Below are 24,031 nucleotides of genomic sequence, written 5' to 3'. Positions count from 1 at the left end.
AGCCGCTAGTAAGCGTCCTCCCTACGCGCTCAAGGATGAGGCATGCAACAGCGCAAAGTTCGACCCCTTGCCTTCCGCTGCTCCTGGCGATAGGACGCGGAGGGTCTGGACTTGCGCTGTCTGTACACTGCAGAACCGTAGGAGGTTCCTGCAGTGCTCAGCCTGCAGGGCCGAAAAACCCCACGGAGCACTCACCTGCCGCCGCATCAGCATGAGCAGCAGCAGAAAAAGCAGCAGCAGCAGCAGAAAAAGCAGCAGCGATGATGGAGTCGAGGAGCTGGAAGACCCTTCTGGCCGCCAGGAAGATGCAGGTAGGGGCACCTGCATACGGAATTTCTGGGTGGGATGTCTCTCAGACACACTATCTGACCTAGCGCCTTTCCAAAATAATTCAGCCTTTGTGTTATGGTGCTTACTAAATGTTGTTTCTTGTTGTCTGCGTCGTCGCTGCCTTCCTTCAGCAGCAGCAGCAGCAGCAGCGGACCCGACGTCGATCCCTTGGGCACAAAGGAAGGATTGGAATAATGGCGCGGAGGTATGGGTTTGCAGAAATTGCTCAGACGTCCTTCCCGTCAGTTTCAAGTACTGCTACTGTTGTGGAGCTCTCAGAAACCTAAACTGGCAGCCCTAATGGGGCAGCCAACCACGTTGGCTTAGAAGCGTGTTAAAGACTTTCCCCTTTATCTAAGATCTCCACAGGGGGACATTTAATTCCAGAAGCAGTACAAGCCTATACAAGCTTATTGAAATGTGCTCTAATATTTCCCTTCAACATTTGCCTGTCTTTGAGCGAATTATTTTGGTGATTCAGTGCTTTTGTTTACTTTGGCAACACTGTGGGAAGCAAAAATCCTCTGGCGATGGGATTATTTGGTGACACACCTGCTGGAGCGGCTAACGCCAGCGCGGAATTCGATGTGAACACGGTAGCTCCATAGCTCTTAGAAAGGAATGCTTTGTTAATAAAACGTTTGTGAGTGATTCGATAGGGCTATGCCAACCAGAAAAATATGACGGGTGCAAGGATGGGCAAGTGCTCAAATTTATTATCAGCCAGTTGTAGACGTACCTCCCGCTGTGCCCCTCAGATAAGAAAAGCAGGTTCTTCTTATGGCATGATTTTTTGACGGAGTAGCCTTATCACTTACTTTATCCTTGCAGAGGAGGTCGTCTTCCCGCAGGGGGTACTACAGCTCAAGGCTTCATACCAGCCGCGGTTCATCGGTTTTAGCTTGAAAGCAAGCAGCGGGAGAATGAAAAAACATTTGACAGGGGAAGGTATCAGTATCTCAGCGTATGGGGAAACACTAAATTTGGGTTTGTAACAGCCACTGCGTAGTCGAACAGCTGCCTTTAGAATGGTTCACTTCGGGTCTACCAGAAGTGTCATGTCAGATGGTCCCAGGAAGGGCACCAACTCAGCAACTGAACAGCCGAACGGAGAGGCGTCCATAAGTGAAGGATTAGTTGAAGCTCAAAGAGCAAATGGTCGCAACGTTTGCGCCTTTTGGCTGAGAAGGAAGAGCCACAAAGGAAATGAGAACTTACAGATGTGGGGGATGTGGCAACCGGCCCTAGCCTACAGTCGACGGCTAACGAGAAAACCAGACAGGAGGAGCTCGCGCTCCAAGGTAACCCTAGACAGCCCTGAATGCAACGCAACTGCTGTGTGGGCTGTTGGGTTACATAATCCCGAAGTTCGATCGCATGCAAAATGCCATAAAGCTTCAACAACGGGGACTAGGCCTAGCGAAAGCAGGCTGCTTGGTAAACAGAAAGGGCGCATAAGGGAAGTGGCGGTGGCAGTAAGAGGGCTCCAGCGGGTTGAGCAGCCATTGGGGACCCGCGCAGGTGAATTTCGCGCTGGTACAATTTGCAAGAACGATCAATAAATTGGTAGCCTAATTTGACACTGGATGTAAAGTGAATCTCTTATCCGAGGAGACGGCAGAATTGCAATCTGCCTGTTCACAGGTTAGGGCAGTCCCCAAGACTGAGGATTGCAAAAGGGGCGGCAGAATGCACGGATAGGTAAAGCTGCGGGAGCGTGATGCTACTTCAAATTGGAATCGTGTCTTGTCAGCATGTCCTTGACTCCTATGTTGGTTGCGTGCACCACGAGGTAATCCTAGGTATGTTACAAGCAATTTTCGGCTTCCTCAAAGTCTAACATATCGTCTATGGGAAGCGGTATACAGTCCAAACATCAAGATGAGGCAAAGTGACCATGCCGGCGGCTCAGCGGTGCACTGGGAGAAAATTGTTCTACACATGTATCCCGCCCCAGTAGCCTTTTAACTGGTTCTTCATTAGGAAGTTTGATGGCATGTCAAACTCGGAAACAGCAGAGATGGGCAAATATGAAGGTTTTGGCTGGGGTGCTAAAGAATGACGAGCTGCCAGCAGGCACAGCCAGCTGTTGGCCGTCCAGAGCACCGTATAGTGCAAATACATGAGTCAGCCCAAGCCACGTTTTGGGTATCGAAAGACCCCACAACATCAAGAAAAGAATGACCGGCAGGTGAGTGACTAATTATTGAAGGCAAAGTACATGAATTGGCCAGCGCTTTAAGCACTTCCCAGTAATGTCAAAAAAGAAAAGAAAATGCCAATCCACATAGTCATTGGAATGCAGAAGTTCCCATAGCCTAGTATTCGCGAAACAGCTAAAACCTCGGATGGATCATAGGTATACTTGAAACTTGAATTCACAGATGCCGTCTTACAAGTTCCGGTTTACCGAAATGACACGGACGAAATGACATTCCCATTTTGCATTGGCAAAAACCGGTTGGACCTGTGTGGGTTTTAGGTGCTGTATGGCACCGGTAAACTGCAAAAGTAGATAAATCGGAATATTTACTGAGCCTGTGAAGCAGTGTTTCATAGCTGTCTTCATGCACGGTGTCTTAATGTTTAGCTGAAACATTCAAGAGCACCTACTGGTATCATGGGACCAGCAGTGGTATGTGGAAGCACGCTGGTACTCGTCCTCCTTAAGACTAACTGCGTTCCTATGAATCATTGTATCTGTTGCAGGAAGTGAGCCGGATGTGGAAAAGAAAAGCCATAGGGGCGTGACCCCTGCCACCAAGCACCTTCAATGACGCTCAAAAGTCCTATGACCTTGCATTTACTCAACAAAATTTCATTCCTGGGTCTGCTTAGATCGCTGGTCCATTTACTACGAGCACTTCAAAACACGACATGTTTGGTTTTTACTTTCGCGAAAACCGAAGCTGAGCGGCGGTAAGAAGTGCGGGCAAAGGAGATCTGTGCATTATGGTGGGCCTGGAAAGGCCGGCACTATTCATATGGGCGTCATTTCAGTTCTCAGACTGAATATCAGCCTTGAAACTGGAAAAAAGCAGTTTCCGGGAAGTTGATAGCTCTAGAATCCCAAGCTGGCTCGGAACCCCCATGCGGTAGGAGTTCGTAGTAAGTATATTGAGAGCATTACCACGGTGGTCGCCAATGGGCTCTCACAATGCCCCAGCGATTAAGTAGTACGCAGAGTAGCCGCTCTTGTCTATGAGGATTCACGGCTTGTATGACAACTGTCTAAAGCTTATGCTTTTTGGCACTCATGCATCAGCTGGTATTGTCATGATCCATAATGGCAAACAAGTGAAGCATCGCCGCTTTGAAAGTGGCCTGTCGCGTCTCGAAACAAACCACAGACTCGATCCCTTTTGCATGCCGACGTAGCTCTGCAGTATTCTTGCGCGCAAAACAAAAGATAATCTTTTTTGGTGAACAATGAAAGTATCTACGATACGGTATAAAAGCTATTGCAATACTTATGATCATCTGGGAAGCGTTTCGCTGTAGAGGAGCATGCAGTATCTTACTCAGGCTGTAGCAGCTAAAGCCTCACGGCTCCCCTAAGCCAAGTTATTCGCAAAGTCTGCAAGCTTCTCTAATGAGCCCGAGTGATATCAGTGTGCTCTTTACTTTCGGACTTGCTCTAGGCCAAGGATAAGGCTAGCGCCTACGTTGTTGTTGGACGGACTCAGGACAAATGCTCATTTCACTCGTTGCTTTAGCTCTATCACGACTCAAGAAACAGCTCAATCAGTCTTGAATTATGTATGCGAGCCTTACGGGTTTACCAAGAGTACTATTATGAGTTAAGATTGGAACATTTTTCGTGAGTTCTGACATGCCTTTACGAAGTGCCTACGGACTGGCCATATTATTACCCCGCGAAATACCATGATACAGCCGGGCATACGGAGTGCAGCAACAGCGCTACTCTGGAGTATGCGCAGCTCTAAGCTCGCAAAGATACAACTGCATGGGTTGGTTTTCTTTCCTTTGCCAAGTAGGTTAATAGTACAACAGTGCCCTCACTTTGTGCACCATAAGGGGATCACACGAAGAACCTTCATGTGGCTAAGCCCATTCGCTATCCCTTCATGGACCAGCACTGCTTCTTGCTCTATCGATTTGCCTGCGGGTTTTGACATGCCAAAAGGCTACTAATATTGAATTTCTCGAAGAAGTTTTACAAGTTCCTTGATTATTCATGGACTTTGTTACGCAGCCAGGAACTCAACTCGCATGATGCCGCAGGATCCACAGGGAATCGCAGGAATACAGGATTCAAGACCTGTTGAGCGCCAAGTGTACACAATTTGATGAAGGTGCAATTTCGATGTTGCCTGCGGAAGCATATGTGGCTGTGCTTGATTAACAACCCCGGTCACCAGTGATGTACTCCTCAGTCTTTTTGGTAATTGTCATTTCATAGCACATGCTCTGAGTGTGGTGGCTGCCTTCATCAATGGGTATTGCCCTGCAAAGTCCTTGGTTCCTCGTGTGAAAGTCTGTTTTACACTCAAATATATGCGCAGGTACCCTCAGGTATGGTATTACTATTCAACTATGCTGAATACACCGGCTGTACCTGCGAGCTGAAATCGCTTAGCCTTCGAGGCACTGCTGTAATAATGTGCTTTTGACCCCCTCTTATGCTTTATCTAAGCAGGTCACTCACACGTTTCAGCTCTCTAGCGGTGGGCTGTTGTCTCGCCGCTGTAGTGGTAGATTGGTTGCTCTTGATTTGTTGGATAGTGTATCTTTCTTTCTCCTCTTTGATTTTTACTTCGCCGATCGATGCACTCTTGGCTTTCCTTATTTGCACTGTATTCGCACTTTTGCCTGGTCATAAAAGACGACAGAGCGGAAATTCTGCCAATGTTCTACATACAGTTGGTCTCGATGTACAGGAACGGAACGTGAGGGCGTATGTTCGTAACTGGGGGAGAGGATGTAGCGAGCTGTTACCCAAGCACTTTCTGCCGAGCTGGCTATTGTTATCTATAATTACTGAAGACTTCACCGTTAAATTTGTTTGCTAGTATATATTATCTATCTCATATTACAGTATTCTTTGTACAAGAAGTATCAGTGTTGTTTGCGTGCGGATTAGATGCAATGCGCAACTGGCTGTACATGCTAGAAGCGTTTCGAGTATGCAACTAAGCGCATCCTAGCTATTCCTTCAACCTCATGTATAAAACTGTGAGGCAAGGGTGGGAAACGGTGGTTTTCCTTCTCGAAAATGTTCAATAACTTTCCATTGAGTTTGTATCGAGTCTGGAGTGAAGTGTACCCATAAGGCGACCTGAGATAGAGTGACCCAAGAGCCCCCACCTGCCTGTTCGTAGGCAATGCCACTAGTTGACAACTCACGATACCCTGTCTCTAAACTTTAAGTGTATAGCCATGGAACACGTAGCTGTCAGGGGCCCTCCTTAGCGCTTCTGGAGGGCTTCTATTCTCGTAGAGAACGCAGACGCGGTGCCCTGAGGAGCCGCAAATATGGTGGTTTTTTGCCAAGCCGTCGTCTCGACTGGCTGGAATGGGAGGATATTAAAGAAAAAGTAGCAGTCCTGAGGCCCCATAGGCCTTGGTTTCTGTGGTAGGTTGTTTTGGGGGGACTAGCATTAAGAGAAGCAGTTGTCGTGACTCCCCCACAGACAACGAATGGCGCTATGCAGAACAAGACCTAAGTCGCTTGTGAGAGCCTTGTATAAAGAGTTCCTTGCTTGTTTTTTGAGATAGCTAGCAGTTAGGTTGTGGGTTGGGGGGAGGTTGGGTTGTGTTCGTGTGCAGCGGCTGCACGAAATGCACGTGACCCTCCGCGAGCTGGTTTAGACCGTTTATACCTCATGTCTCGGTGTATATTTTTGGAAGTGTAAAAAAGAATGTACATAAATGCATTAAAAATGCAGGCAGAATATATTTCGAAGATAAGAGTTTGGGGTTCTGCGCTTATGACGTGCTCGCGGCGGTGGTGGTGATCCCACTCCCTCGCTGGTGAGAAACGGGTTTTTGGGTGTAAGGTTTAGGGTTTCTTGCTCGAAACATTTGCCGTTTTGTTTCTTTTTGGTGCTTATCTATCCTATAAAACAGCTGAATCTTTACGTGTTTTTACCTTTACTTCCTCAGACCACTGGTCTGCATTGGGCTGCTAGGCGTTAAACGCAACAAACACCCTGAACCCTACACATAAATACCTGAGACTGAACATTTGTATTGTTGAAATATTCGTCCTCTTTGTAGTTTTTGTATCCCATGAATCCCCAAAGGACACTGTTGCGGCAACTCCTCTTGAATTAAAACCGACTATTCTCCCTGACATCCCGCAAACACCGACGAAGCGCACCGAACAAGAAGCGCTTTGCCCTTCCCAGTGGCCCCTTCCTTTCTTCAGGATTCGAAAACGCGTGTTTGTCGTTTTGCCCATATTGAAGCGTAAATTCCACGCAAAACCCACCTCCCATACCCATAGGCGCACGTCTTTCTCTGCCCGACCCCGTGCACCCCCCTGTCTACCTTTACAGAATGCTCCCTCCACTGGCTCTTTCTGCGAAACGTGGGCCGGCAAAGCAGTATCAGGCGTATCCCTGGTAAGCACATTCGCTAATGCATGTGTGTAGCTCCGCTCCAACAGCTGCTCGCTCTGTGTTGCCTGCTTTGCCTTCCTTCGCGCTCTACAGGCACTCCTTTGTCTGCTTACAACATGGCGGCAGCTCCTTCCTTCTCCGTCCCCCTGCAAGGGCACGGGAAGGTCACCCCCTCTCAAGCGACAGACCAGAGTCCAACGTGTTCAGAAGCCTCTCTCTCTGTCGCCCCCGTGACTCCCACCCTCTCCTTTGCCACACCCCCGCGCTTTGTCGGGAGTTGCGCGACTTCGGGTGTCACCAGAAGCTCACGGGGGGGCCCCCGCCTGGTGGGGGTGCCCAAGCTCCAGCAGCACTCGCCGGCTGTCAGTACACCCGCCACAGCGCCGTCTTCTTCCTCCGTGGCAGCGGCACAGCCTCTAGGAGAGGGAGGCTATAGTACGAGCAGCAGTCAGTCTATTGCCTTTGGTCAGGCCCTCCGTTCTTCTCCAGAGTCTGTTCGCAGCAGTCCTGGGCAAAGCCGCCGCCGACCGCCTGTCAAAGGGGGTGGTGCGTCGCATCCAGGGAGCGCCATTGTTGCAACGCAGATGATCAAAACGAAGCTCTGCATGGATAATCAAACGCGAGGTTGCGTACGCGGCAGCAGCTGCCCCTACGCGCACTCCGAGCAGGAGCTGAGGGCTCTACCTGACCTGCGGAAAACGAAGATTTGTGCTGCCGTGCTTGCGGGAAAAGGATGGTCAGTCGCTCACCCACCCCTCTAGAGCGGGACCGCACGCAGTGGCGGGGAGAAGGGGGAAGAGGCTGCAGCGACGAGAGCTAGATAAGAACGCGTTCTGCAGCCGCGCTAAGTCGGCAGGGCAGAAGCTCGCAGGCTTTTGCACGGAGGCTTCGGGCGTATTACTCTTCTCCGCCTGCGTCCAGTCTGCATGCATGCAGCAAGAACAAGGCGTGCCGCTACGCGCATTCAGATGAAGAGCTGCGCTTGACGTGCCACTTTGCCGAGTACAGAACTCGCGTCTGCAGGTGACTCCCATGAAGCCTCGAAAAGATCTCCCTTAATCGCCGAAAAAAGCCTTCCAGCCAGTGCTTCCATAGAGTGCAACGATCCCTTGCAGTTCGCGCAGTTCCCCAGCGAAAAAGCACGGCAGCGGCACGCTGTCAAGGTGTGGGGTGATGCGCATTTCGACATCAGGTTTGCTCGAGAGCAAGGAGGCCGTGGGTGTCTCTACGGCTCCCGCTGCCCTTACGCCCACAGCGAGAAGGAGCTGCGAGTGTTGAGCGATCCAACAACGCCACTGGTAGAGGGCCTAAAGGAGGGGATGCAGTCTCACACAGCCTCGCCGCTCCTTGAAGGCATGCAGAGAGATGCTGCTCACGCACAGGAGGAGGGGCGCCTCGGTGTCTCTGAAATGCGACAGCAGCAGCAGCTGCTGCTGCCTCCCCCCCGGCAGCCTGTGGGGGCTAGGCAGCAAGGCAAGGCGAGACAGCAGAAAGCCCAGCACCAGCAGCCTCCGCAGAAGCAGGAGGTGGCTGCACAGCTGCTCAGGCAGCAGCAGCAGCAGGAGCAAGCGGAAGGCGTCGCTGCGCTGGACGGCAACGCAGAGGAAACAGAGCTCCCCAGTGTTGCTGTCAGGGGGGAAGAAGAGGGCCCCCCCACGCAGCAGAAGGCAAAGAAGCCACAGCAGCACAAGCAAAAGCAGCAGCAAGGTGCTGCACATCATTCTGGCCCCTTTCCGCTTCGAGGCAGCCGCGCATCTGCCGCAGTCGGTATGTATTTTGCCCTTAAGCGTTCGCCTGACCTCCTGTACGAGCGAATCGCCAGTAGAATCACCGTAGGGGTGCGCTAAGGGTGAATATGTGTATGTATGTGTATGTATGTATATGTATATGTATGTATATGTGTATGTATGTACATGTATGTATGTATGTATGTGTATGTATGTGTTTGTGCCATTGTTTTCAGGTGGAGGGACGCTGAAGGGGGCACCTGCAGGTAATGGAGGCTCCCGCATTCGGGAAGTAATGCATCACGCAGTGCAACAACAGCTGAAGCGTTCGCAGCAGCGACTGCAGCAGCCGCAGCCATCCCCTGTGGCCTTTCCTTCGCTCTGTGCGCAAGGGGGCCCTCTTGAATGCCTCGAAGGCACCTTTGGGCAGCAGCCTCTAGTTGCGCAGACACCTCAGGTGCCGCATTGGTTGCAGCAAAAGTCAACGCTCTCTCCTAGGGGGGGCGCCGCCAGATGTGGGGTAGCACAAGCAGCGCAACACAGAGTTGCAACATCTCCCGCAGTGCAAGAACTCCCCCCGACATTGTCGATGAACAAGGGTACCTCTGGGAGCCTTTCACAGCAGCCAGAAGGCACTTGTGGCGTCTCGATAGATGGCATCTGTTCAGAGCTGTTGCTGCTCCTACGAGGCCTCCTCGAGCAGCAGCAGCAGCAGCAGCAGCAGCAGCAGCAGAGTTCCCTGCTGCCGCCCCAGCAGCCGCTGACGTCGCGGCTTCTTTCACAGGAGCACCATTTGCAGCTGCAGCAGCAGCACCATTTGCAGCAGCAGCACCATTTGCAGCAGCAACAGCTGTTGCAGCAGCAGCTGCAGCAACACCTGTTGCTGCAACAGCAGCAGCAACGCTTGGACGCCTTCCCGTGGGTAGGGCCTCCCCAGGGAGCTGCTGGCATGTCTAATAAAGGTTTGGACGTTGCAGACATAGCAGCGCTGGGAGCACTTGCCTTGGGGCAGCTAAACATAGGATGATGTGGCATGCATGCCCTCTTCTTCGCGCTGGTTCGCATCAGACAGCGAATACTTCCGCAGGTGCTGCTGCCACCCTATCCCGCTGGAGCACACGAGGTGTCTGCGCAGCAGCGGATTTCGTGCAGTTGTCTCTAGTGAAAGATCTGAGTGACGCTTTGCGGACAGGCCTCTGCCTTGCTGCTCCTGAGGTGTGGTGGTCAGTGTATTCTCGTCGTGGTAGCTTGCGAGCCGGTGCATGCATGCAGAGGAGGGCTGCCAAGCTGCATCCTGTGGGCGAAAGCGGGGAAGGAAGGGAGGCGGGAGGGGAGAGGCATTACTCCTTCCTTCTCTGTTGGGGGTCGCTGCTCTTCTCACTCCGCCTCCCCCCCTACCTCTAGGCTAAAAATATCTCTTCTTTGTGTCTTTCTCTCCACACCTCGCGCACGGCGGATCCTCTCTGGGCAGAAAGAGGGAGGGTCCCCTTGCGGCGTATTTCTAGGCAACGCAGTTTTCTTCGCATTCCGAGTTCGTCCCTCCCCACGCCATCCGCAGCCACACGCGCAAAAGGAGCAGCAGGCTCCGCGTATTTGCGGGAGCAACGTCAATGAGCACAGCAAGAGGGAAGGGGGAGGGGGGGGCACATCCGAGGCTGATTGTCTTCCTAGGCCGATTTCGGAGTGAACGGACGGAGGTCCTGCTGTTTTTGCAGGCTCCACTATTTTTGAGACCATAATGACTTGTGTCCATACACTACATCCATGTATTCCTTCCTTAAACGCAAACCCCAAAGGGTTTGCTTCAGCGGTGCACAATCCGCCACTATGTATATACATGTATACTACTGAATCCGCTTGAGGATCCCTGAAAGGCCCCTCCCCCTCGCAAGGTAGTGGGCCTCGCCATGAGGGGCACGGCAAACCGATCCTCCCCGATTCACGGGCAAAAAAAAAGCGAGTATATAGACATGTACAACCCCTCCTATTGCCCAAACCCGCTTTCGGAGGCTCAAACCTTCGGAGCAACGCCATTGGGCAAGCTACAGCCAGCCCCCTCCCCCCTCCCCCCCTGCCCTGCACGAGCACAGCAGAACTATCGACAGGCCTGCAGGGAAGACAGCGAAGGGGCAGCGAGCTGACTGGGTATGCAGTGCAGGCATTGATAGTGGGCTAGCAATCCACCCTGCGGCTAGGTAGCAAGCTACGCATGGGACTGAAGAGAGTTGCCCTCTAGGACTCTTGTGTGAAGAGCTAGGCGGCCAAGTATTGAGCTGCACAAGAGAGAGCCTCGGAGTCTGTTTCACCGATATGAACTGCATAGCGCTAGACGCTGCACGCCCGTCAATCATCAGTCACGCAATAGTCGTGAAAGCGGGGGAAAAGAGGGAGTCGGGGGGAAGGAAATCCCTCGTTGAAGCGAAACCCTACTCGGGAACTTCTAAAGGGGAGGGTGCCACACAAACAATTCGACTCCCCCCAGAGCAAAACGCAAGAAGGGCGAGTAGGAGGCTTACAGGAGCCCATCAGTTTAAAAAGCGCGGGGGGGTGGCCTTAGTCAAGAGGTGGGCCCAGCAGGTATCACTAGCGTTGCAGCTATAATTTTCAGGGTGTTAGTGGCTCCTCCCCCCCGTGTTTGATCCCCCACCAGGAGAAGCCGGGCGGGCTGCGTTCCCTGGTTGGTGCTGCATGCATTCGTAGAAAGAGAAAGACGTCGACGGCTCAGTGGTATCCACGCCATCGCAGTCCGTTGCAGCAACTGGCACTGCTTCCCTTGCAGATGCAGAGGGATACTGCAGGCCGGCATTAGGAGCTTCACGAGGCCCCTCAACTCGTCGCGAGCGAGGCTCACTGGAGCCTTCGTCGCTATCCCACAGCTGGAGCCCTCTCCACGAGCGCTCCTGATGATGGCACTGCCCCCTTGTTGCAGAAGATCCTACCGCTGCCGCTTGCTGAGATTCCTTTGCAGCGCTCGTGGATGCCCTTTCTTGCCCTGAGGGACGCTGGGAAGCCGCGAAGGGGTTCGGTGTACTGCCGCTAGGTGAGGGGCCCCCATTGAAGGCTTCTCCCTGCTGCCGTGATTCGGGGAAAACAGGGGCCTCCTCCGTAGATGTGGAATGGGCAGGAGGGAACCCTGCACTCTGGGAAGCGCTCCATCGGGAGGCCCCTGGGAACGCTCCCCCCGTTGCAACAGAGGCAGCCTCGCCGTCACCTCCTTGATGGCTTTCTGTAAATGAACGGCGTCGGAGACTGTCTTGCAATAGCTGATTCTGCTGGTGTAGCTGTTGCTGGAGCAGCAATGAACCTTGCTGCACCTGCTGCACTGCTGGAGCTCCTACCTGCTGATAGTCGCCATCCCCTTCCTCTACAGAGAAAAGACAAGATGAGGCCCTCCGCGTGTCGAGCGGTGGTTGCTCAAGGTCGTTGGATTCCTTGTGTCTGAAGGCTGAGAACATGCGAGCAGCCGCACGGCCTACAAAGGATGAAGACGGCGATACACCCGCGTTTTCTCTCACGCGTTGTCTGTTGCTTTCCGGGCTCTGTTGCCGCAGAATTCGCTGCTGTGGGGGGAGAACAGGCGAGTCACTAAGAAGATCCGGGGGATGAGATCTGTACCTCCCAGGAAGCTGCTTGGGGGGCCCCCACTGTTGGGCGCTTGAAGGCATCCTGCTGCCCCCCCAAGACTGCATGTCTCTATGGCCTTGCTGCTGCAGCTGCTCCTGCTGAGTGTTCGTTTTCTTGAAGCTCGCCGCCATCTTGGACAGGGAAGCGAGGGGGGCCCTCAGCCAACCCCGCGAAAAGCTACCCCGCCTGCGCGCGCTATACACCCCCGGGAAGTCTGGTGAAGAGGAGGCCCTTTCAAAACTCCCGAGGGGGCCCCCCTGCGGCTGCCGCGGCTGCTGATCTTGCTGCGGCTGCCGCGGCTGCTGATCTTGCTGCGGCTGCCGCATCCCCGATTGCGGCACCGAATCCAATGACAGCAGCAAGGAGTTCCCTTCCCAGTCTCGCGGGCTCTTCGCTTTTGCGGCTGCTGCTCCTGCTGCTTCCAGCGTGTCGCTACCCGAATCGCTGGCAGTATTACAACGTTGCCACGAAATCCCTCGACCCTGCAAAGGGACCCCTGAAAAAACCTCCTCATCGTGTAAAGAGCAGGAAGAAGAAAGCAGTGGAGCGCTCGATCCGGCTTTTTGCAGGCCTGCACAGCGGCAGCACAATACCAGGAGCAGCGAAGGCGCTTGCCAAACGCGGCAGCAGCAATAAATCCCTAGCAGCAGCTGCTGCAACCACCTATTAGCAGAATCAACGACACATTGAATAAGGGTTTGTCATTACCCGAGCTGGCTGCTCGGTGCCGCTTCACGAAGTACAGAGTGCTGATACTTTGAAGACAGCGCATAAGGGGCCCTAGAAAAGGCGACAGAGAATCCACCATGTCCGCTGAAACCGAGAGCGACTGTAGCCATCACAGAGACACGCAATGCATGCACGAGGCACCGCTTATTTTTGCGTTTTCAGGTGCACTCCGCATTGAGGCAACAGCAGTTAACCCCCCCACCCCCCACCCCTCCCCACAAACACACACACTCATACATACACACACAGTTGCCACCAAACCTACGGCGATCCTGCTAGAGGCAACAGGAGCTGTGGCAAAACCCTGTGTGCGCCTCGTGGCAAATAAACCACCTCCCCTTTACACCACACGCATGCGAGCCCCTTTAACCTTAAAGTTTCCAAACTGAGCACACCTTGCTGACGAGAGATGCCGCCAACATAAAGCGATTAGCCAAAAAGCCATCGACTTGGTTCCTATGGAAACAGCGCAGAAAGTACCCTTGCCCTCCCCCGCGGCTTAAGGTAGCAATTGCAGACCCTCTTCGCAACGCCGACTTTGGCTGCCGCCATCTTCACGGGCTAAGAAATATACCCAAAAGGAACTTATAAAGTCTCCCCCCCCCCCCCAAGCGTAGAGAACCCCACACCCACTTTACTATTTGTTCTTTCTCGTAGAAATCGGTTAGAGCTTTGGAGAGCTTTTGCTCATTCTGAAGCGCAACAGCGCATACAACCGCAAAAACCGAGCACTACGGACCGTTCCGCAAGAGACACTGACGCCAATAGTTAAGCCTTTTATTCCCTGACCTTCCTTACCCTCAGGAGGCGAACTTTTGCCTTGTGTGTAGCTGCAGGCTGCCCCTTCAAGAAAGTCAGTTTCTGCAGGCAGCACGCACACCTCTGACTGCATGACTTCAGCAAAACTCCCTCTCATGCTTGAGCAAACACCCCAAAGCGCTACTTCGCCTACCCACCTTCGTGTAATGGGAAACCTCTCGGGCAGCTGAGTCTCTCTGATTAAGCAGCGCCTGCAGCACCAAACCGCACAGCCGCAATCCCCAAGGCGTAAGTTCCCTTGGCATGAAGCACGCACGCCACAAATCCCTTTATGCGACAACACTAAAACAGCCCTTATCCTGCATTTACAGGCCAGTACCTCTGCTCTTCGGGTTCTCCGCAGCATCTCTGCGCCTCCAAATACCGCATTTTCGATGGCTGGTCCCTGAACGTTAGAAGCATCAAAGCGAAAGTTGGGAGTTCAACGTCCTCATTGGTATGCGCAAAAGGCGCTTACGGCAGCCTGCGCTTTTAGCTCTACACTGCCGCTGCTGGTAGTGTGGCTGCAGTCGGAAAAATCATACCAAGTCCGCTTGTGTTTTCCGCATGCATTCCTGAGCACAAAAGGCACAAGATGCCACAGGGGCCATCCACTTCCCTGAATGCCACGAGACTCTCCACTTGGTGAAAAAAGTGCCCTGTTGCGCGATGCTGCCGTCCCGTCTGTGTGGTTTCTAGGGCTCTTGCACTCGAGATCCTGCATTCCACAAGGCTTACGCAGTAGTGCATCAGGGGGAGAAGTACAGCTTCGTAGGGTGTGCCCCTGAAGAAGTCTGTCACAGCAGTGTTGACTGCTCTGTGGATGGATTCTAGCTCTGCAGCACGAAAACCACAAGCCACCGAGCGAAGGGTTAGTAAAAAGGCCTCCGCTTCTCTGAGCCTCCGCCTGCTGTCGGCCTCCTCAACCCATCTCCGCTAACGCTAGGATCGTAAGGCCTACCTTTCAGCGTCTTTTTGTATCCCTTGAGAAACAGTTCGAGTCTTTTCACCAGATCCGCCTGTCTCCTGAGGTCGCTGCAGATCTCTTGACTCACCTCGAGCTGGCACTGCGCCTTGCCATATGCCGGTACAGCAGCACGCAGCACGCTAGCGAGGCCTGCAGGATCGCCGACAGAAGTGTTCAGTGCATTTTCTGCCAAAGGTGAATTCGCGGAATGAATACCTGCAGGAGATCCCATGGTGGGGAAAGCCCCCGTACTAGCGGCCCTCATTTTTTTTCTCTCAGCAGCCAAAGGCTTGGGTGGATTTGATGCATGAGGCAGTTGCTGCTGCCGAAGTTGGAGCCGCTCCTCTCCCTCCAGCCTCCGGAAATGAGGGTCGCTCTGCAGAGAGGCGTGTAGGAGGTCCAAGGGCTGGTGTTGGTAGTGGTCCTGCTGCTCCTGCTGCTGCATCGGGTAGAGCCACGCACGCCGTTCTCGCCTTTCCTGCTGCAAGTTGCTGATGCTGCCGGCGTTGTTCGTGTCGTGGCAGCCGCGCTGCTCTCCGTAGAGGCGCTTTTGAACCAGAGGCCCTGCGCTGTATGGCTGAAATATTGGAGTCGCTGGCGCTTGCCTCAGCCTGATAATCCCCGACAGGAGCCGTCTTGCTGTGCACAGGTGAGCTGCCTCTCTCTGCGGATGCACACTTTGCAAAGAGAGGACCCTCCAGCGGTGGGAGCCCTTCCTGCTGAAGCACCCGATAGCACCCGACTCTGCCGCCTACGGACGTGAGTACGACCCAAGAAGTGCAAGGGACCGGAAGCGCGGAGGCTGCGCGCCAGCATTTAATGACGAAAAGGCTAAAAATTAGGGAGGAAAATCAGGCGGAAAGAAGAAACGACTAACCGCAGCCGCGCAGCAGCATTCGGACCCCTGTGGGAGGGGAAGGGGTAAATGCAGCCCTTTGTCTCGATCGATTTTCATGAAGAGGACTAACATAGACAAAAAATTGCAGTCGACACAGAAAACACATGAAAGGGGGCCCTATATATGCAATTTGCCTTTGCAGCGACCACACTCCGATGCAGCCCGAGCGAACACTGCAGGGCTTCGACTTCTTGAGCGAAGGGCTGCTCGGCATATTTTCGAAGGATTGCCACATTTGAGTGAAATCAAGCATCATATACACTCTACATATAGTTTAGACCTTCTGTGCTACAAAAAAACAAATTGGTTTGACCCTAGAGTCCCCTACGGTGTCCGAGCAGCTTCGAGCGGGATGCCATAGAACAAAACATGAATTTCATTTGTTAGATTTGTAACCATGATGTACAGCGGAGCGCTAAAGCCCAGAAGGACGTGAGTCAAAACCGTGTAATCAGAATGATCACAGGGATTTTACCTTTTCTCCTTGATAATGCTGCAGACAGCGGTTATACGATAAAACGAATACGTAGTTTGTTGAGGGACTGCACAAAGTAACAGGCTTACAAGGCCTCTCTCTAGGATTCAATAGACGAGAATGAGTATGAATCGCACAAAGGCTAACTTGCAGTTTAGGTATTGCCCTTCTGTGAACAGCAGATGAAGGTACAGTTATGTGCATTGCTAGTTGATATGTATGCCTATGCAGCAGCCATCAGGAAGGAGCTGCCACGAAAAAGTAGCAGAGACCGAAAGAAACGAAATACCCATTCACCAACAAAATATACAAAAGCTCTAAAATGCAATGTTGGGTGCTCTTGTGCAGTTAACATGACAAAAATGGCATCGTGCGTATACGCAAGCGTTCGGTTTTGGTTTTGTTGTATGAAGCTACTTCCTTCGCTCCTCAGGAAGGCACACTCTAACGCTGCATCAAAAGGTCTTTGTAAGGAATTAGTTGATTCCTTCTCAGTGGAAACGTAATAGAAAGTTATGAGGTGTTCTTTCAAACAAATTGCCTCCTTCCACTGCCCGCGCCCCTCAGAGTTGGCTGCGTGATGGGAGCAGGACAGCCAGACTGCGCGTAGCTGCTTCACTAAACTCTCGGAGCCTGCACAACTGGTTGCACAAAGCACCTAGCCGAAACACATGCAACAATGATCCTTGTTATAGCCAGCCAACAATGCAGTGCCATAAGTAAGATATACGAACAGACAAGCCTAATAGTGAACTCTGTACTACTTTTTGGCTGACCAAAAGTAGTGTAGTAGAAGTGCCTAACTATAGCCAAGTCCGCTACAACATAAGGCAAATGAGGAGCATAGGCTTCAACCTGCTGACGGAGAAACAGCCCTGCATTCCTGCTTCGGTGATACTCTTGCCTCTATCATCCTGCAAAAAGGTAACTAGGCACATCATTAAGAGCCGTCGTACTGCATCGTAAACAGCGGCATTCCTTAAGTACAGAAGAAAGCAAAAACAGGCTGGAAACAAACACAAAGACCCATCTACTTGCTTTGCCTCCGCTTCGCATCGGGATCCACATGCTGCCTCTGTATTGACAAGGCTATGAAGTCTTAAGCGCCTCTGCAGAGTCACTAAATGGGGCAACGTAAAAGAATGAACGCCTAAGGTCTGCAGTTTTGAAGTATCAGGCTGTGAAATGTTAGAGTATAGTGCCCATGGCGCAGAGTTGAGCACAGGGCTTATGTTTTAGTCTATACGATTCGCTGAGAAACTCAGCCCCTTTTTGACCTTTACACGGTGCAACGTAGCTTTCTGCGCATGATTCGCAATATGGAGCAAAGGAATTGTGTGTGAGTGAGTTCTACTTTGTTTTTGTAAGCTCCGCACATCAATTTTGTACTCCTTTCCCATGCTCGCATCTCCATCACGTTTATAATCTCAGTTTACTGAATGCCAGCGGAAAGGAAAAACCTGGAGCCACTGTGTCTGGTTCACCAACGGAGAGCAGAAAACCAGCAGGCAGAGCGGTAAAGAAATGCGCTCGGCCAAACCTACGTGCAAAGACCTCAAGGAGACATGCAGGAATAGAGAGATCATCAGGAGTGAACGAAGGACTCGAAGAAAAAGTAGACGCTGGACAGCAATGCAAAAAGGATCAGAAAAGGTCGATACCGAAACAGCGCACCTTGCGGATTTTCCCAGATTGCCCCTCTCGGTGGGCAGATATGAACCTTGACTGCACTTATGTGAAGCACTTTTAGGATTAAAAGGAAGACAGTAGAGTTGTGTGTAGCGCCAAAAGTGCATTTTGATGTTCTGCCTCCACTACAGTACAAGCGAGCATTTTTAGCTGCCGCAAAAAAAACAGCTTCCACAGAAATCCATGCAGCATTTCTGGCAGTAAGATCACGGATGCTAAAAAGGCTTCCCACGACGATGAACTAGAGCTTCTGCAAATGCGTGTGGCAAGGCTTGCTTAAGACTTTTACGGATCTCCACCAGCTGTCCAACTGAGATTTCCATCCCTTTTCCAAGTAGTTTTCACCCATCAACGACAGCAATACCGCATCTAAACTACTTGAAACAAAGCTGATCACGACGAATTTCCCCCCCCCTTGGACTGCTTCACCTGCAGTACAGACCGACCCTTCGAAGACAGATCGCCGTGGCAACGTATGTGCAGCTTCAAAAAGGCCTGTGTGAAGGCATGTGGATGAGGTTCTGTGGCTCTCGGCACTTTTGAGCGTCCAATGAAACCCCCTCTACATCCAGGCAGTGCTTCTGTTGCTACCGTCGGGATTCCCGTGGGGCCCCTCAGGATCACGTCTGTTCCTCTAGGTTGCATTTGTTCCAGACAGCATGAGTTGTTGTATACAGTCAAGCAAACTTGGACGGGCCCTTCAGGGTGAAACTTCTTGGATTGACGGTAGTAATGCAACCTAAGACTACAGCAGTACCTCGTGCTCTTCCTCATAGCGATGTCGTCCCGCGTCAGTACTGTAAATTATTTGACATACTGTGTGCAGCAGCGAAAAGATCAGGACGAATGCAGAAATGCCACCTGTGAGGTTACCTGTATACTCAAATCCATGAACATACAGTCGAATGTCCTAGGCTCTGGGCTCCTCAGCAGATCGACCACGTTCTCGTCATGCGTTGCAGAACACGCAACAGGCGCATAAGCGCTGCGGAGCCATTCGCTGAGAGATCCAGTTCTGCGGCATTACCCGCAAGTGTCGTATGAAAGATACATACGGATGCAGGAACTTTCCCACAGCAAAAAGAAAGCACAAATGCAAGGGAGCAGACCAGAAGGGTTATAGCTTCACTGGCCAGCTAGCACACGTTATAACTGAAGAACGCGGTGGAAAAAGCTGCTGATGGCTTCTTGGTTGTTTCACCACAAAGCAACACCAGTAGGAAGAAGCCCTAAGACTCTCGGACTGCAGTGCACCCTTCAGCCAGCCAGAAACCGAGGCTCCTGCTGTAACGCCTTTGGGAACGCTCGTCGTCGCCTCTATAGAAGCCTCAGTGAGATTCCAGGCAGGTGCACTGTTAAGAAACAGGCTACATTCGAGCCTTCTCCTTGAAGACGCCTCGGGCATGGGACACGCTGTGCGATATTCTACCTCAGGCGAGAAATAACAGAGTGCGCTGCAGCGTGGCGTACGAGCCTGGCTTTGCTGCCTGCAAAGCACAAAATGCTGCCCTCTTCATCTGGCAGTCGGCTGCCCTGCTCCACCTACTTAGTGATACCCAGAGCTCTGAGCTGCGCGCGCTCCTGGAGCAGCTCCAGTACCAGCAAGGATGTACCATCTTTGCCGGCTACCCTAGTCTCACCTGAAAACGCAACAAATCACTGGAAAAGCCCTCATGTAACTTCTGCCACTGCAGAGGAAGATCCATTTTTTAAGGCTTTTCGCATGTACCGTTCATTTTGGAAAAAGCATGCACATGCCACCTACTGTTAATTCGTGGAAATCTCACGGCTACAACCATTGGACTGAATGAATCCGTTCCTGCCTTTCCAATAGTAGTTTGGTCCACTGAAATCTGTTGCTTTGTAGAGGAATCCTTTTTCATGATTCGTTTATCTGCTTGCCGCAGGCCTCGCATATGGCAGCGCTCTCGTATTCCCTGCTTTCGGGTACTTCTTTCCCTGTCTCCGAAACGCGCTTCAGGGCTGCGTTCAGGCAGCCCTCCCTGTCGCATCCTCAGCTGTAGGGTAGAGCTTAGGGCTCAAATCCACAGATGTGAACGAGTCTACGTGCCGTTAAACCAGGTGTTTCGCCGCTTCTGAAGGGTGAAGTGCACATCAGTACTGAGAAGCAAGCTGAGCCAAAGATTTGTCGCTCAAACAGCTCCACCACCACATTTGATCGGCTGATTTTTGCTGCTAAGACTTCGCGCTTTGGCTTCCCCCATACCTGCACTAAGTCAGAAAGGCAAGGGCCAGCGTTACCCCGAAACAAACTACAGGGACTGTGCAGCGTGCAGAGTCTTGGGGGGCACCCTAATCTTCACTAGGGAGCACCAGAAGGGTGCAGGCAAGAAGCCTTCGGCTGCTCATGAAAGCCAACGACTTTCCTTGGTGCATGTGACACTTAAAGCTGAACTCTGCAATGAGACACAATGGAGAGCACCTCAAATGGACCCGTCTTGCAAAGCGAAACTCTTGTCACACACGATCCCCATAAAGTCATCGTGCAATCAAAAGGGGTTAGGTTGCATTTCCCGGCATCATATGTTGTACACCTCTCTAGGATAATCGAGAAGTACACGCATTTTAGCTGCAGATTGCAATTACACTTGAGCCGAGAGCGATCACTTTTTTGGCGTATGCTTGCGAAATAAGAATAGGGAACCAGAAGCCACGGTGTATTCGAATTAAAGTGGCGTGCAGCGTGCATGCAGGATGGGCGAATAGGGGAAAATAGCAAGGACAGCCAGTAGAGGGTAACACTTCGTGTTTATCCCTCAAGGCTGCAATGCCAGTTCTGCCTCGAGCCCTGTGGCATTTTTTGAACTCTCCACCGGTCCTGGCCATCAACCCAGTGGGCATTATAGCCTCCGTCAGCACTATATCTGCAGCAAGCCTGCCCTCGGTGATGCACCCTTACGCTACGAGCAGGTGGAGGATATCATTCACGAGGTTACTGCCTTGGGTGTATCCCACGTTTCTGAAAGGCAGGCAGTGTGGGGCGCGCGCTTGTTCGTTTGTTGTAGCTATGAACAGGGAACCGACCGTCTCATATGGAGATCCGGTTACACCGCAATAAAGAAACGCGCTTGCCAGCCCCCGCAACACCTTCCGCAGTTTTCTGCATATTCCACTGCTAGGCTTTTTTGGTCTGAAGTGCTCTTTTTCAACTGCTTAGTAGTGCTCGTTCTCTGCGTAAACTGTGCACTTTAAGACTCTCGGGTGACCTGCTGAAGCCGCCACTTGTGATGTTATTTTGCGAGCTGCCCGTGTTCCTTCTGAACTTCACAATAGCCTCCCGCATCTCAAAAAGTACCATATGGAGTTTGGAGCCTTCTGCTTCGACTTATCCTTCGAATTGAGCCACAGAGGCCTCCTGGGACCAATTAAGCAATTCCTGCTCTTCCCCTGTCGCGACGGTCATCCTACATGCCTCTCGCAGTGGAAGCCAGCACGAAGTGAAAAGCATCTTACAACCAACTAACGACTAGGGCAACCCGAGTCTCCATGCGACTGGCTTCTCAGTCAAAACAGTAGGTGGAGCTTAATCTGTGTCAGCCAGCCCAAATTTTCAGTGCAGCCTTTTGTATACAGGCCGCCTGGATGCCCTAATGCAGCAGTCTGAGGTTGACAAGACCAGAAACATGAATGACTCACTCCTTGTAAGAATTTTAACGTTGATGCTTTGCAGAGGTATTTTCTGGTGCACCAGCATTTTGGCCAATGCGATAACTATGGCTGTGTTGTACAGCATGAGGATGCTCTTCTCCCAACGAGCAATCTAGTGCTGCAACTGGCGGTCAGAAGTCTCAGTTAACAATTCCACTGCGACGTAGGTACTCTGCGAAGTGCGTGCCTTAATCGAACTCACCCAGACTGCTAAGGAGAGCTGCTGCAATTCTGGGAACCAGCCACCTGTGCAAGCGGCCCCAGGCAGTCTCAATCGATTTTACAAGTTGCAATAAAAGCAGGGGTCCTTGTAAAAATTAGAGACTACCACCATCACACCGCAAGGATTCGGTGCGAGCGGCCAGAAGCCCAAGAAATGTTCGCTCTCGGAGGTACTTCAAACAGTCTCAGCCTTAAGACGATCTTCAACACCCTCTGCAGCTCTTCTCTGTCCCACGACGTTTCCGCACCAGCCACCACTGGCACAATTCCACAGCCATGTGGAGTCAGCCTTGTGGGAGGAGACCAGATGTGAGGCCAAACGCGTCCAGCCCCTCCGTTTTTCGACTTCTCAAGAATAAGCTGCGCTGCCGTTTGCAGCATTGCGCGCTCTTCTTGCGAAAACGAATCTGAGAAAGTTACAAACACCACCCACTGCATGTGCACTGCCAGGCAGCCAGTGAAACTGCCCTCAGCCGGTCAGAGAAGTTCTTCACGGAAAACGGCTGTTTCGACCCAATTCCCAGCTTACCCTTCAGATTGCAAGCGCGCTTAAAAACGGTTGCGAGCCATGAACTTCCAGAGGCTTCACAGAGGTTGTACCGCAAAGACTGCAGCGACACAGCAGCAACACGAACAGAGGCAACCACCACTGTGTCAAGTGTAGGGTAGGCACTCCGTGGCACTGCCATTCAGCAGGTGTACATGCTTCACGCCGTGCCGGCATGGAAGAGAACCTGGCTGCTGAGGTCGCTAAGCGTCTGACGCGCCTTTTCGCTTCACCCCAAAACTGGTACTGCTGCTGCCTGCCTACGCCGCACTCCGAGCACCTGTTCGCAACTGGGGAAAGACGCAGATGGTGGCCTATTGCCGTCTGCAGCACGCTTCCGCTACAGCAAGACGGCTGCACTCAAAAGTGCGCGCACAGTGTAAAAGTCTGCTCACCGCAGCCACAACGTGAAGGACCTCCTTTGGCTCCAACAGAGGAGCTCTTCGCGTCGCTTCTGCCCGCGCATGCGCCTCAGCGGCTGCAAGGAGGGGCAGCAGTCCGTGTGTTCTTACCCCCTCTGTAAGAAACTCTGCAGCGCTAACCTTGGCCTTCAATCTCGTTAAAACCTCCTTCAAGTCTCTTAAAGCCCCAAAGACCACCTCGATTTGAGTTGCAGACAACAAATGCAGCGGAGCGCGAAGAACTGCACGTAAGCACATCTCGGACCAGTCCGCGACGACGTTGCTTTGGAGGCCGCTTGCGCCGCTGCAGCATCCGCCCTTCTCTTCTGCTAGCCGTTCGCATTGCGCCGTGTGCCTCAGGAGTAACCGTGTGCAGATGAGCGCTGCCTCGACCTCCCGATCCCCCTCCTGGAAAGGCTGCAAGGCCCCTGCAGCCCGCACGGTCGTCTGTAGGTGGCTTGCCATGTCGTCGCTTTCTTGACACGCCTGCAGCGGCTCGAGAAGCAACTCGATGACGGCAAACGGATCAGAGCGCACAAGGCTTGAGAAGGATTCTGGAGGCGGTTGTGGTTCCGCTAGGGTGACGTCTGGCGCTGCTGCAGCCGTTGCCGCGTCCTCAAGAGCTTGGACGCACTGCGGCAGAATGGGAAGAAGAGCGCGTCTCCTCTGCTCGAACAGGTGCTGCCTATCTGCACTAAGGCAGATGAGCGGCTGCAGCTGCAGCAACAGCAGCAAGCGGCTGCGAGGAGATATTCCGTTGGCTGCCAGGGCTGAGGGCACTGCTGCTGCGGAGCATGGTGTCGCCAGAAGCTGCAACAGATGCGTCGCTAGAACGCAGGCGTCCGAAAAGGGGCACCCAGTTGCACGGAAAGCAGCAGCAACAGCAGAAACAACAGACAGCACGAGGTCTTCTCCTCCTGCAGCAAGCGTGCCAGAGTTTCGACTTATCCGCTGCAGCAAGCGTCGCCAGGGGCCCTTGGATCCATACATTCCCCTCCGATGCAGTTCTACGAGCCGCGTAACTGCATCCTCTACCTCAGCGAACCGTCCGGTGGAGGCCTCTGGCATGCAGCAGCTGGCAGCCTGGCTTCTTGGTGCAAACCTGGCTCTACATCTTACAAATACGGTGGACAGAAGCCGCAGTTGCGCCTGCCGCCTCAGGGAGGCTCCCAGAATAGGGACTCCCCTCAAGCTTCCCGATAAGCAGGACGGGGAAAGGGTGGGGTTGGTGGGCAACCAGGAGTGACTTAGCCGTTCACGGAGCAGGGAAACGGCAGGGGAGGGAGAAACAGGCATTTCTCACGGGATCATACGCATCATTTTTGTTTGCTCTTTAATAAAATCGCGCGAAAAGGATAGCCGCAAACACGA

General features: G+C 52.5%; 3 protein-coding genes across 3 annotated transcripts; all 3 read right to left on the bottom strand.

Annotated features, from left to right (window-relative positions):
- Positions 1–8,102: 8,102 nt before the first annotated feature.
- Positions 8,103–9,909, bottom strand: LOC113146788 (antifreeze protein Maxi-like). The gene is made up of 4 exons (XM_026335167.1): positions 9,721–9,909; positions 9,385–9,594; positions 8,959–9,003; positions 8,103–8,351 (listed from the first exon to the last, which is right to left on the bottom strand). The coding sequence occupies exons 1-4, from the start codon at positions 9,907–9,909 to the stop codon at positions 8,103–8,105; spliced, it is 693 nt and encodes a 230-aa protein (XP_026190952.1).
- A 1,344-nt stretch (positions 9,910–11,253) lies between these two features.
- On the bottom strand, positions 11,254–15,024 carry LOC34620088. Its single transcript, XM_026335166.1, has 8 exons — positions 14,861–15,024; positions 14,300–14,723; positions 14,133–14,198; positions 13,951–14,004; positions 13,793–13,855; positions 13,617–13,686; positions 11,994–12,113; positions 11,254–11,855 (listed from the first exon to the last, which is right to left on the bottom strand). Exons 1-8 carry the CDS (start codon positions 15,022–15,024, stop codon positions 11,254–11,256), a joined length of 1,563 nt encoding a protein of 520 aa, XP_026190951.1.
- Positions 15,025–21,823: 6,799 nt separating this feature from the next.
- LOC34620087 lies at positions 21,824–23,671 on the bottom strand. Its single transcript, XM_026335165.1, has 3 exons — positions 22,636–23,671; positions 22,242–22,361; positions 21,824–22,119 (listed from the first exon to the last, which is right to left on the bottom strand). Exons 1-3 carry the CDS (start codon positions 23,648–23,650, stop codon positions 21,824–21,826), a joined length of 1,431 nt encoding a protein of 476 aa, XP_026190950.1. The 5' UTR covers positions 23,651–23,671.
- Between the last annotated feature and the right edge of the window lie 360 nt (positions 23,672–24,031).

Source organism: Cyclospora cayetanensis, unplaced genomic scaffold, assembly GCF_002999335.1.
Source record: "Cyclospora cayetanensis isolate NF1_C8 unplaced genomic scaffold, CcayRef3 CcayRef3_contig_60, whole genome shotgun sequence".
Taxonomy (NCBI): Eukaryota; Apicomplexa; class Conoidasida; order Eucoccidiorida; family Eimeriidae; genus Cyclospora; species Cyclospora cayetanensis.
The sequence above is the reverse complement of the archived record's forward strand: the minus strand, read 5'-3'. Positions and strand labels throughout refer to the sequence as shown.

Excerpts from the sequence above, each read along its gene's own strand:
- LOC113146788 (XM_026335167.1), bottom strand. The coding sequence starts at position 9,909 with ATGCATGCACCGGCTCGCAAGCTACCACGACGAGAATACACTGACCAC. Across the intron at positions 9,595-9,720 it reads TGGCAGCAGCACCTGCGGAA|ACATGCCAGCAGCTCCCTGG; the intron begins GTATTCGCTGTC and ends AACCTTTATTAG. Across the intron at positions 8,352-8,958 it reads CTGCTGCGAACGCTTCAGCT|GCAGCAGCAGCTGCTGCTGC; the intron begins GTTGTTGCACTG and ends GCCGGGGGGGAG.
- LOC34620088 (XM_026335166.1), bottom strand. The coding sequence starts at position 15,024 with ATGAGGGCCGCTAGTACGGGGGCTTTCCCCACCATGGGATCTCCTGCA. Across the intron at positions 13,856-13,950 it reads AGGTTTCCCATTACACGAAG|AAACTGACTTTCTTGAAGGG; the intron begins GTGGGTAGGCGA and ends TGCTGCCTGCAG. Across the intron at positions 13,687-13,792 it reads CAAAAGTTCGCCTCCTGAGG|AATGAGCAAAAGCTCTCCAA; the intron begins GTAAGGAAGGTC and ends GTTGCGCTTCAG.
- LOC34620087 (XM_026335165.1), bottom strand. The coding sequence starts at position 23,650 with ATGTATGGATCCAAGGGCCCCTGGCGACGCTTGCTGCAGCGGATAAGT. Across the intron at positions 22,362-22,635 it reads GGTGAGCAGACTTTTACACT|TGGTGGTTGCCTCTGTTCGT; the intron begins GTGCGCGCACTT and ends CACTTGACACAG. Across the intron at positions 22,120-22,241 it reads GCGCGCTTGCAATCTGAAGG|ATTCGTTTTCGCAAGAAGAG; the intron begins GTAAGCTGGGAA and ends TAACTTTCTCAG.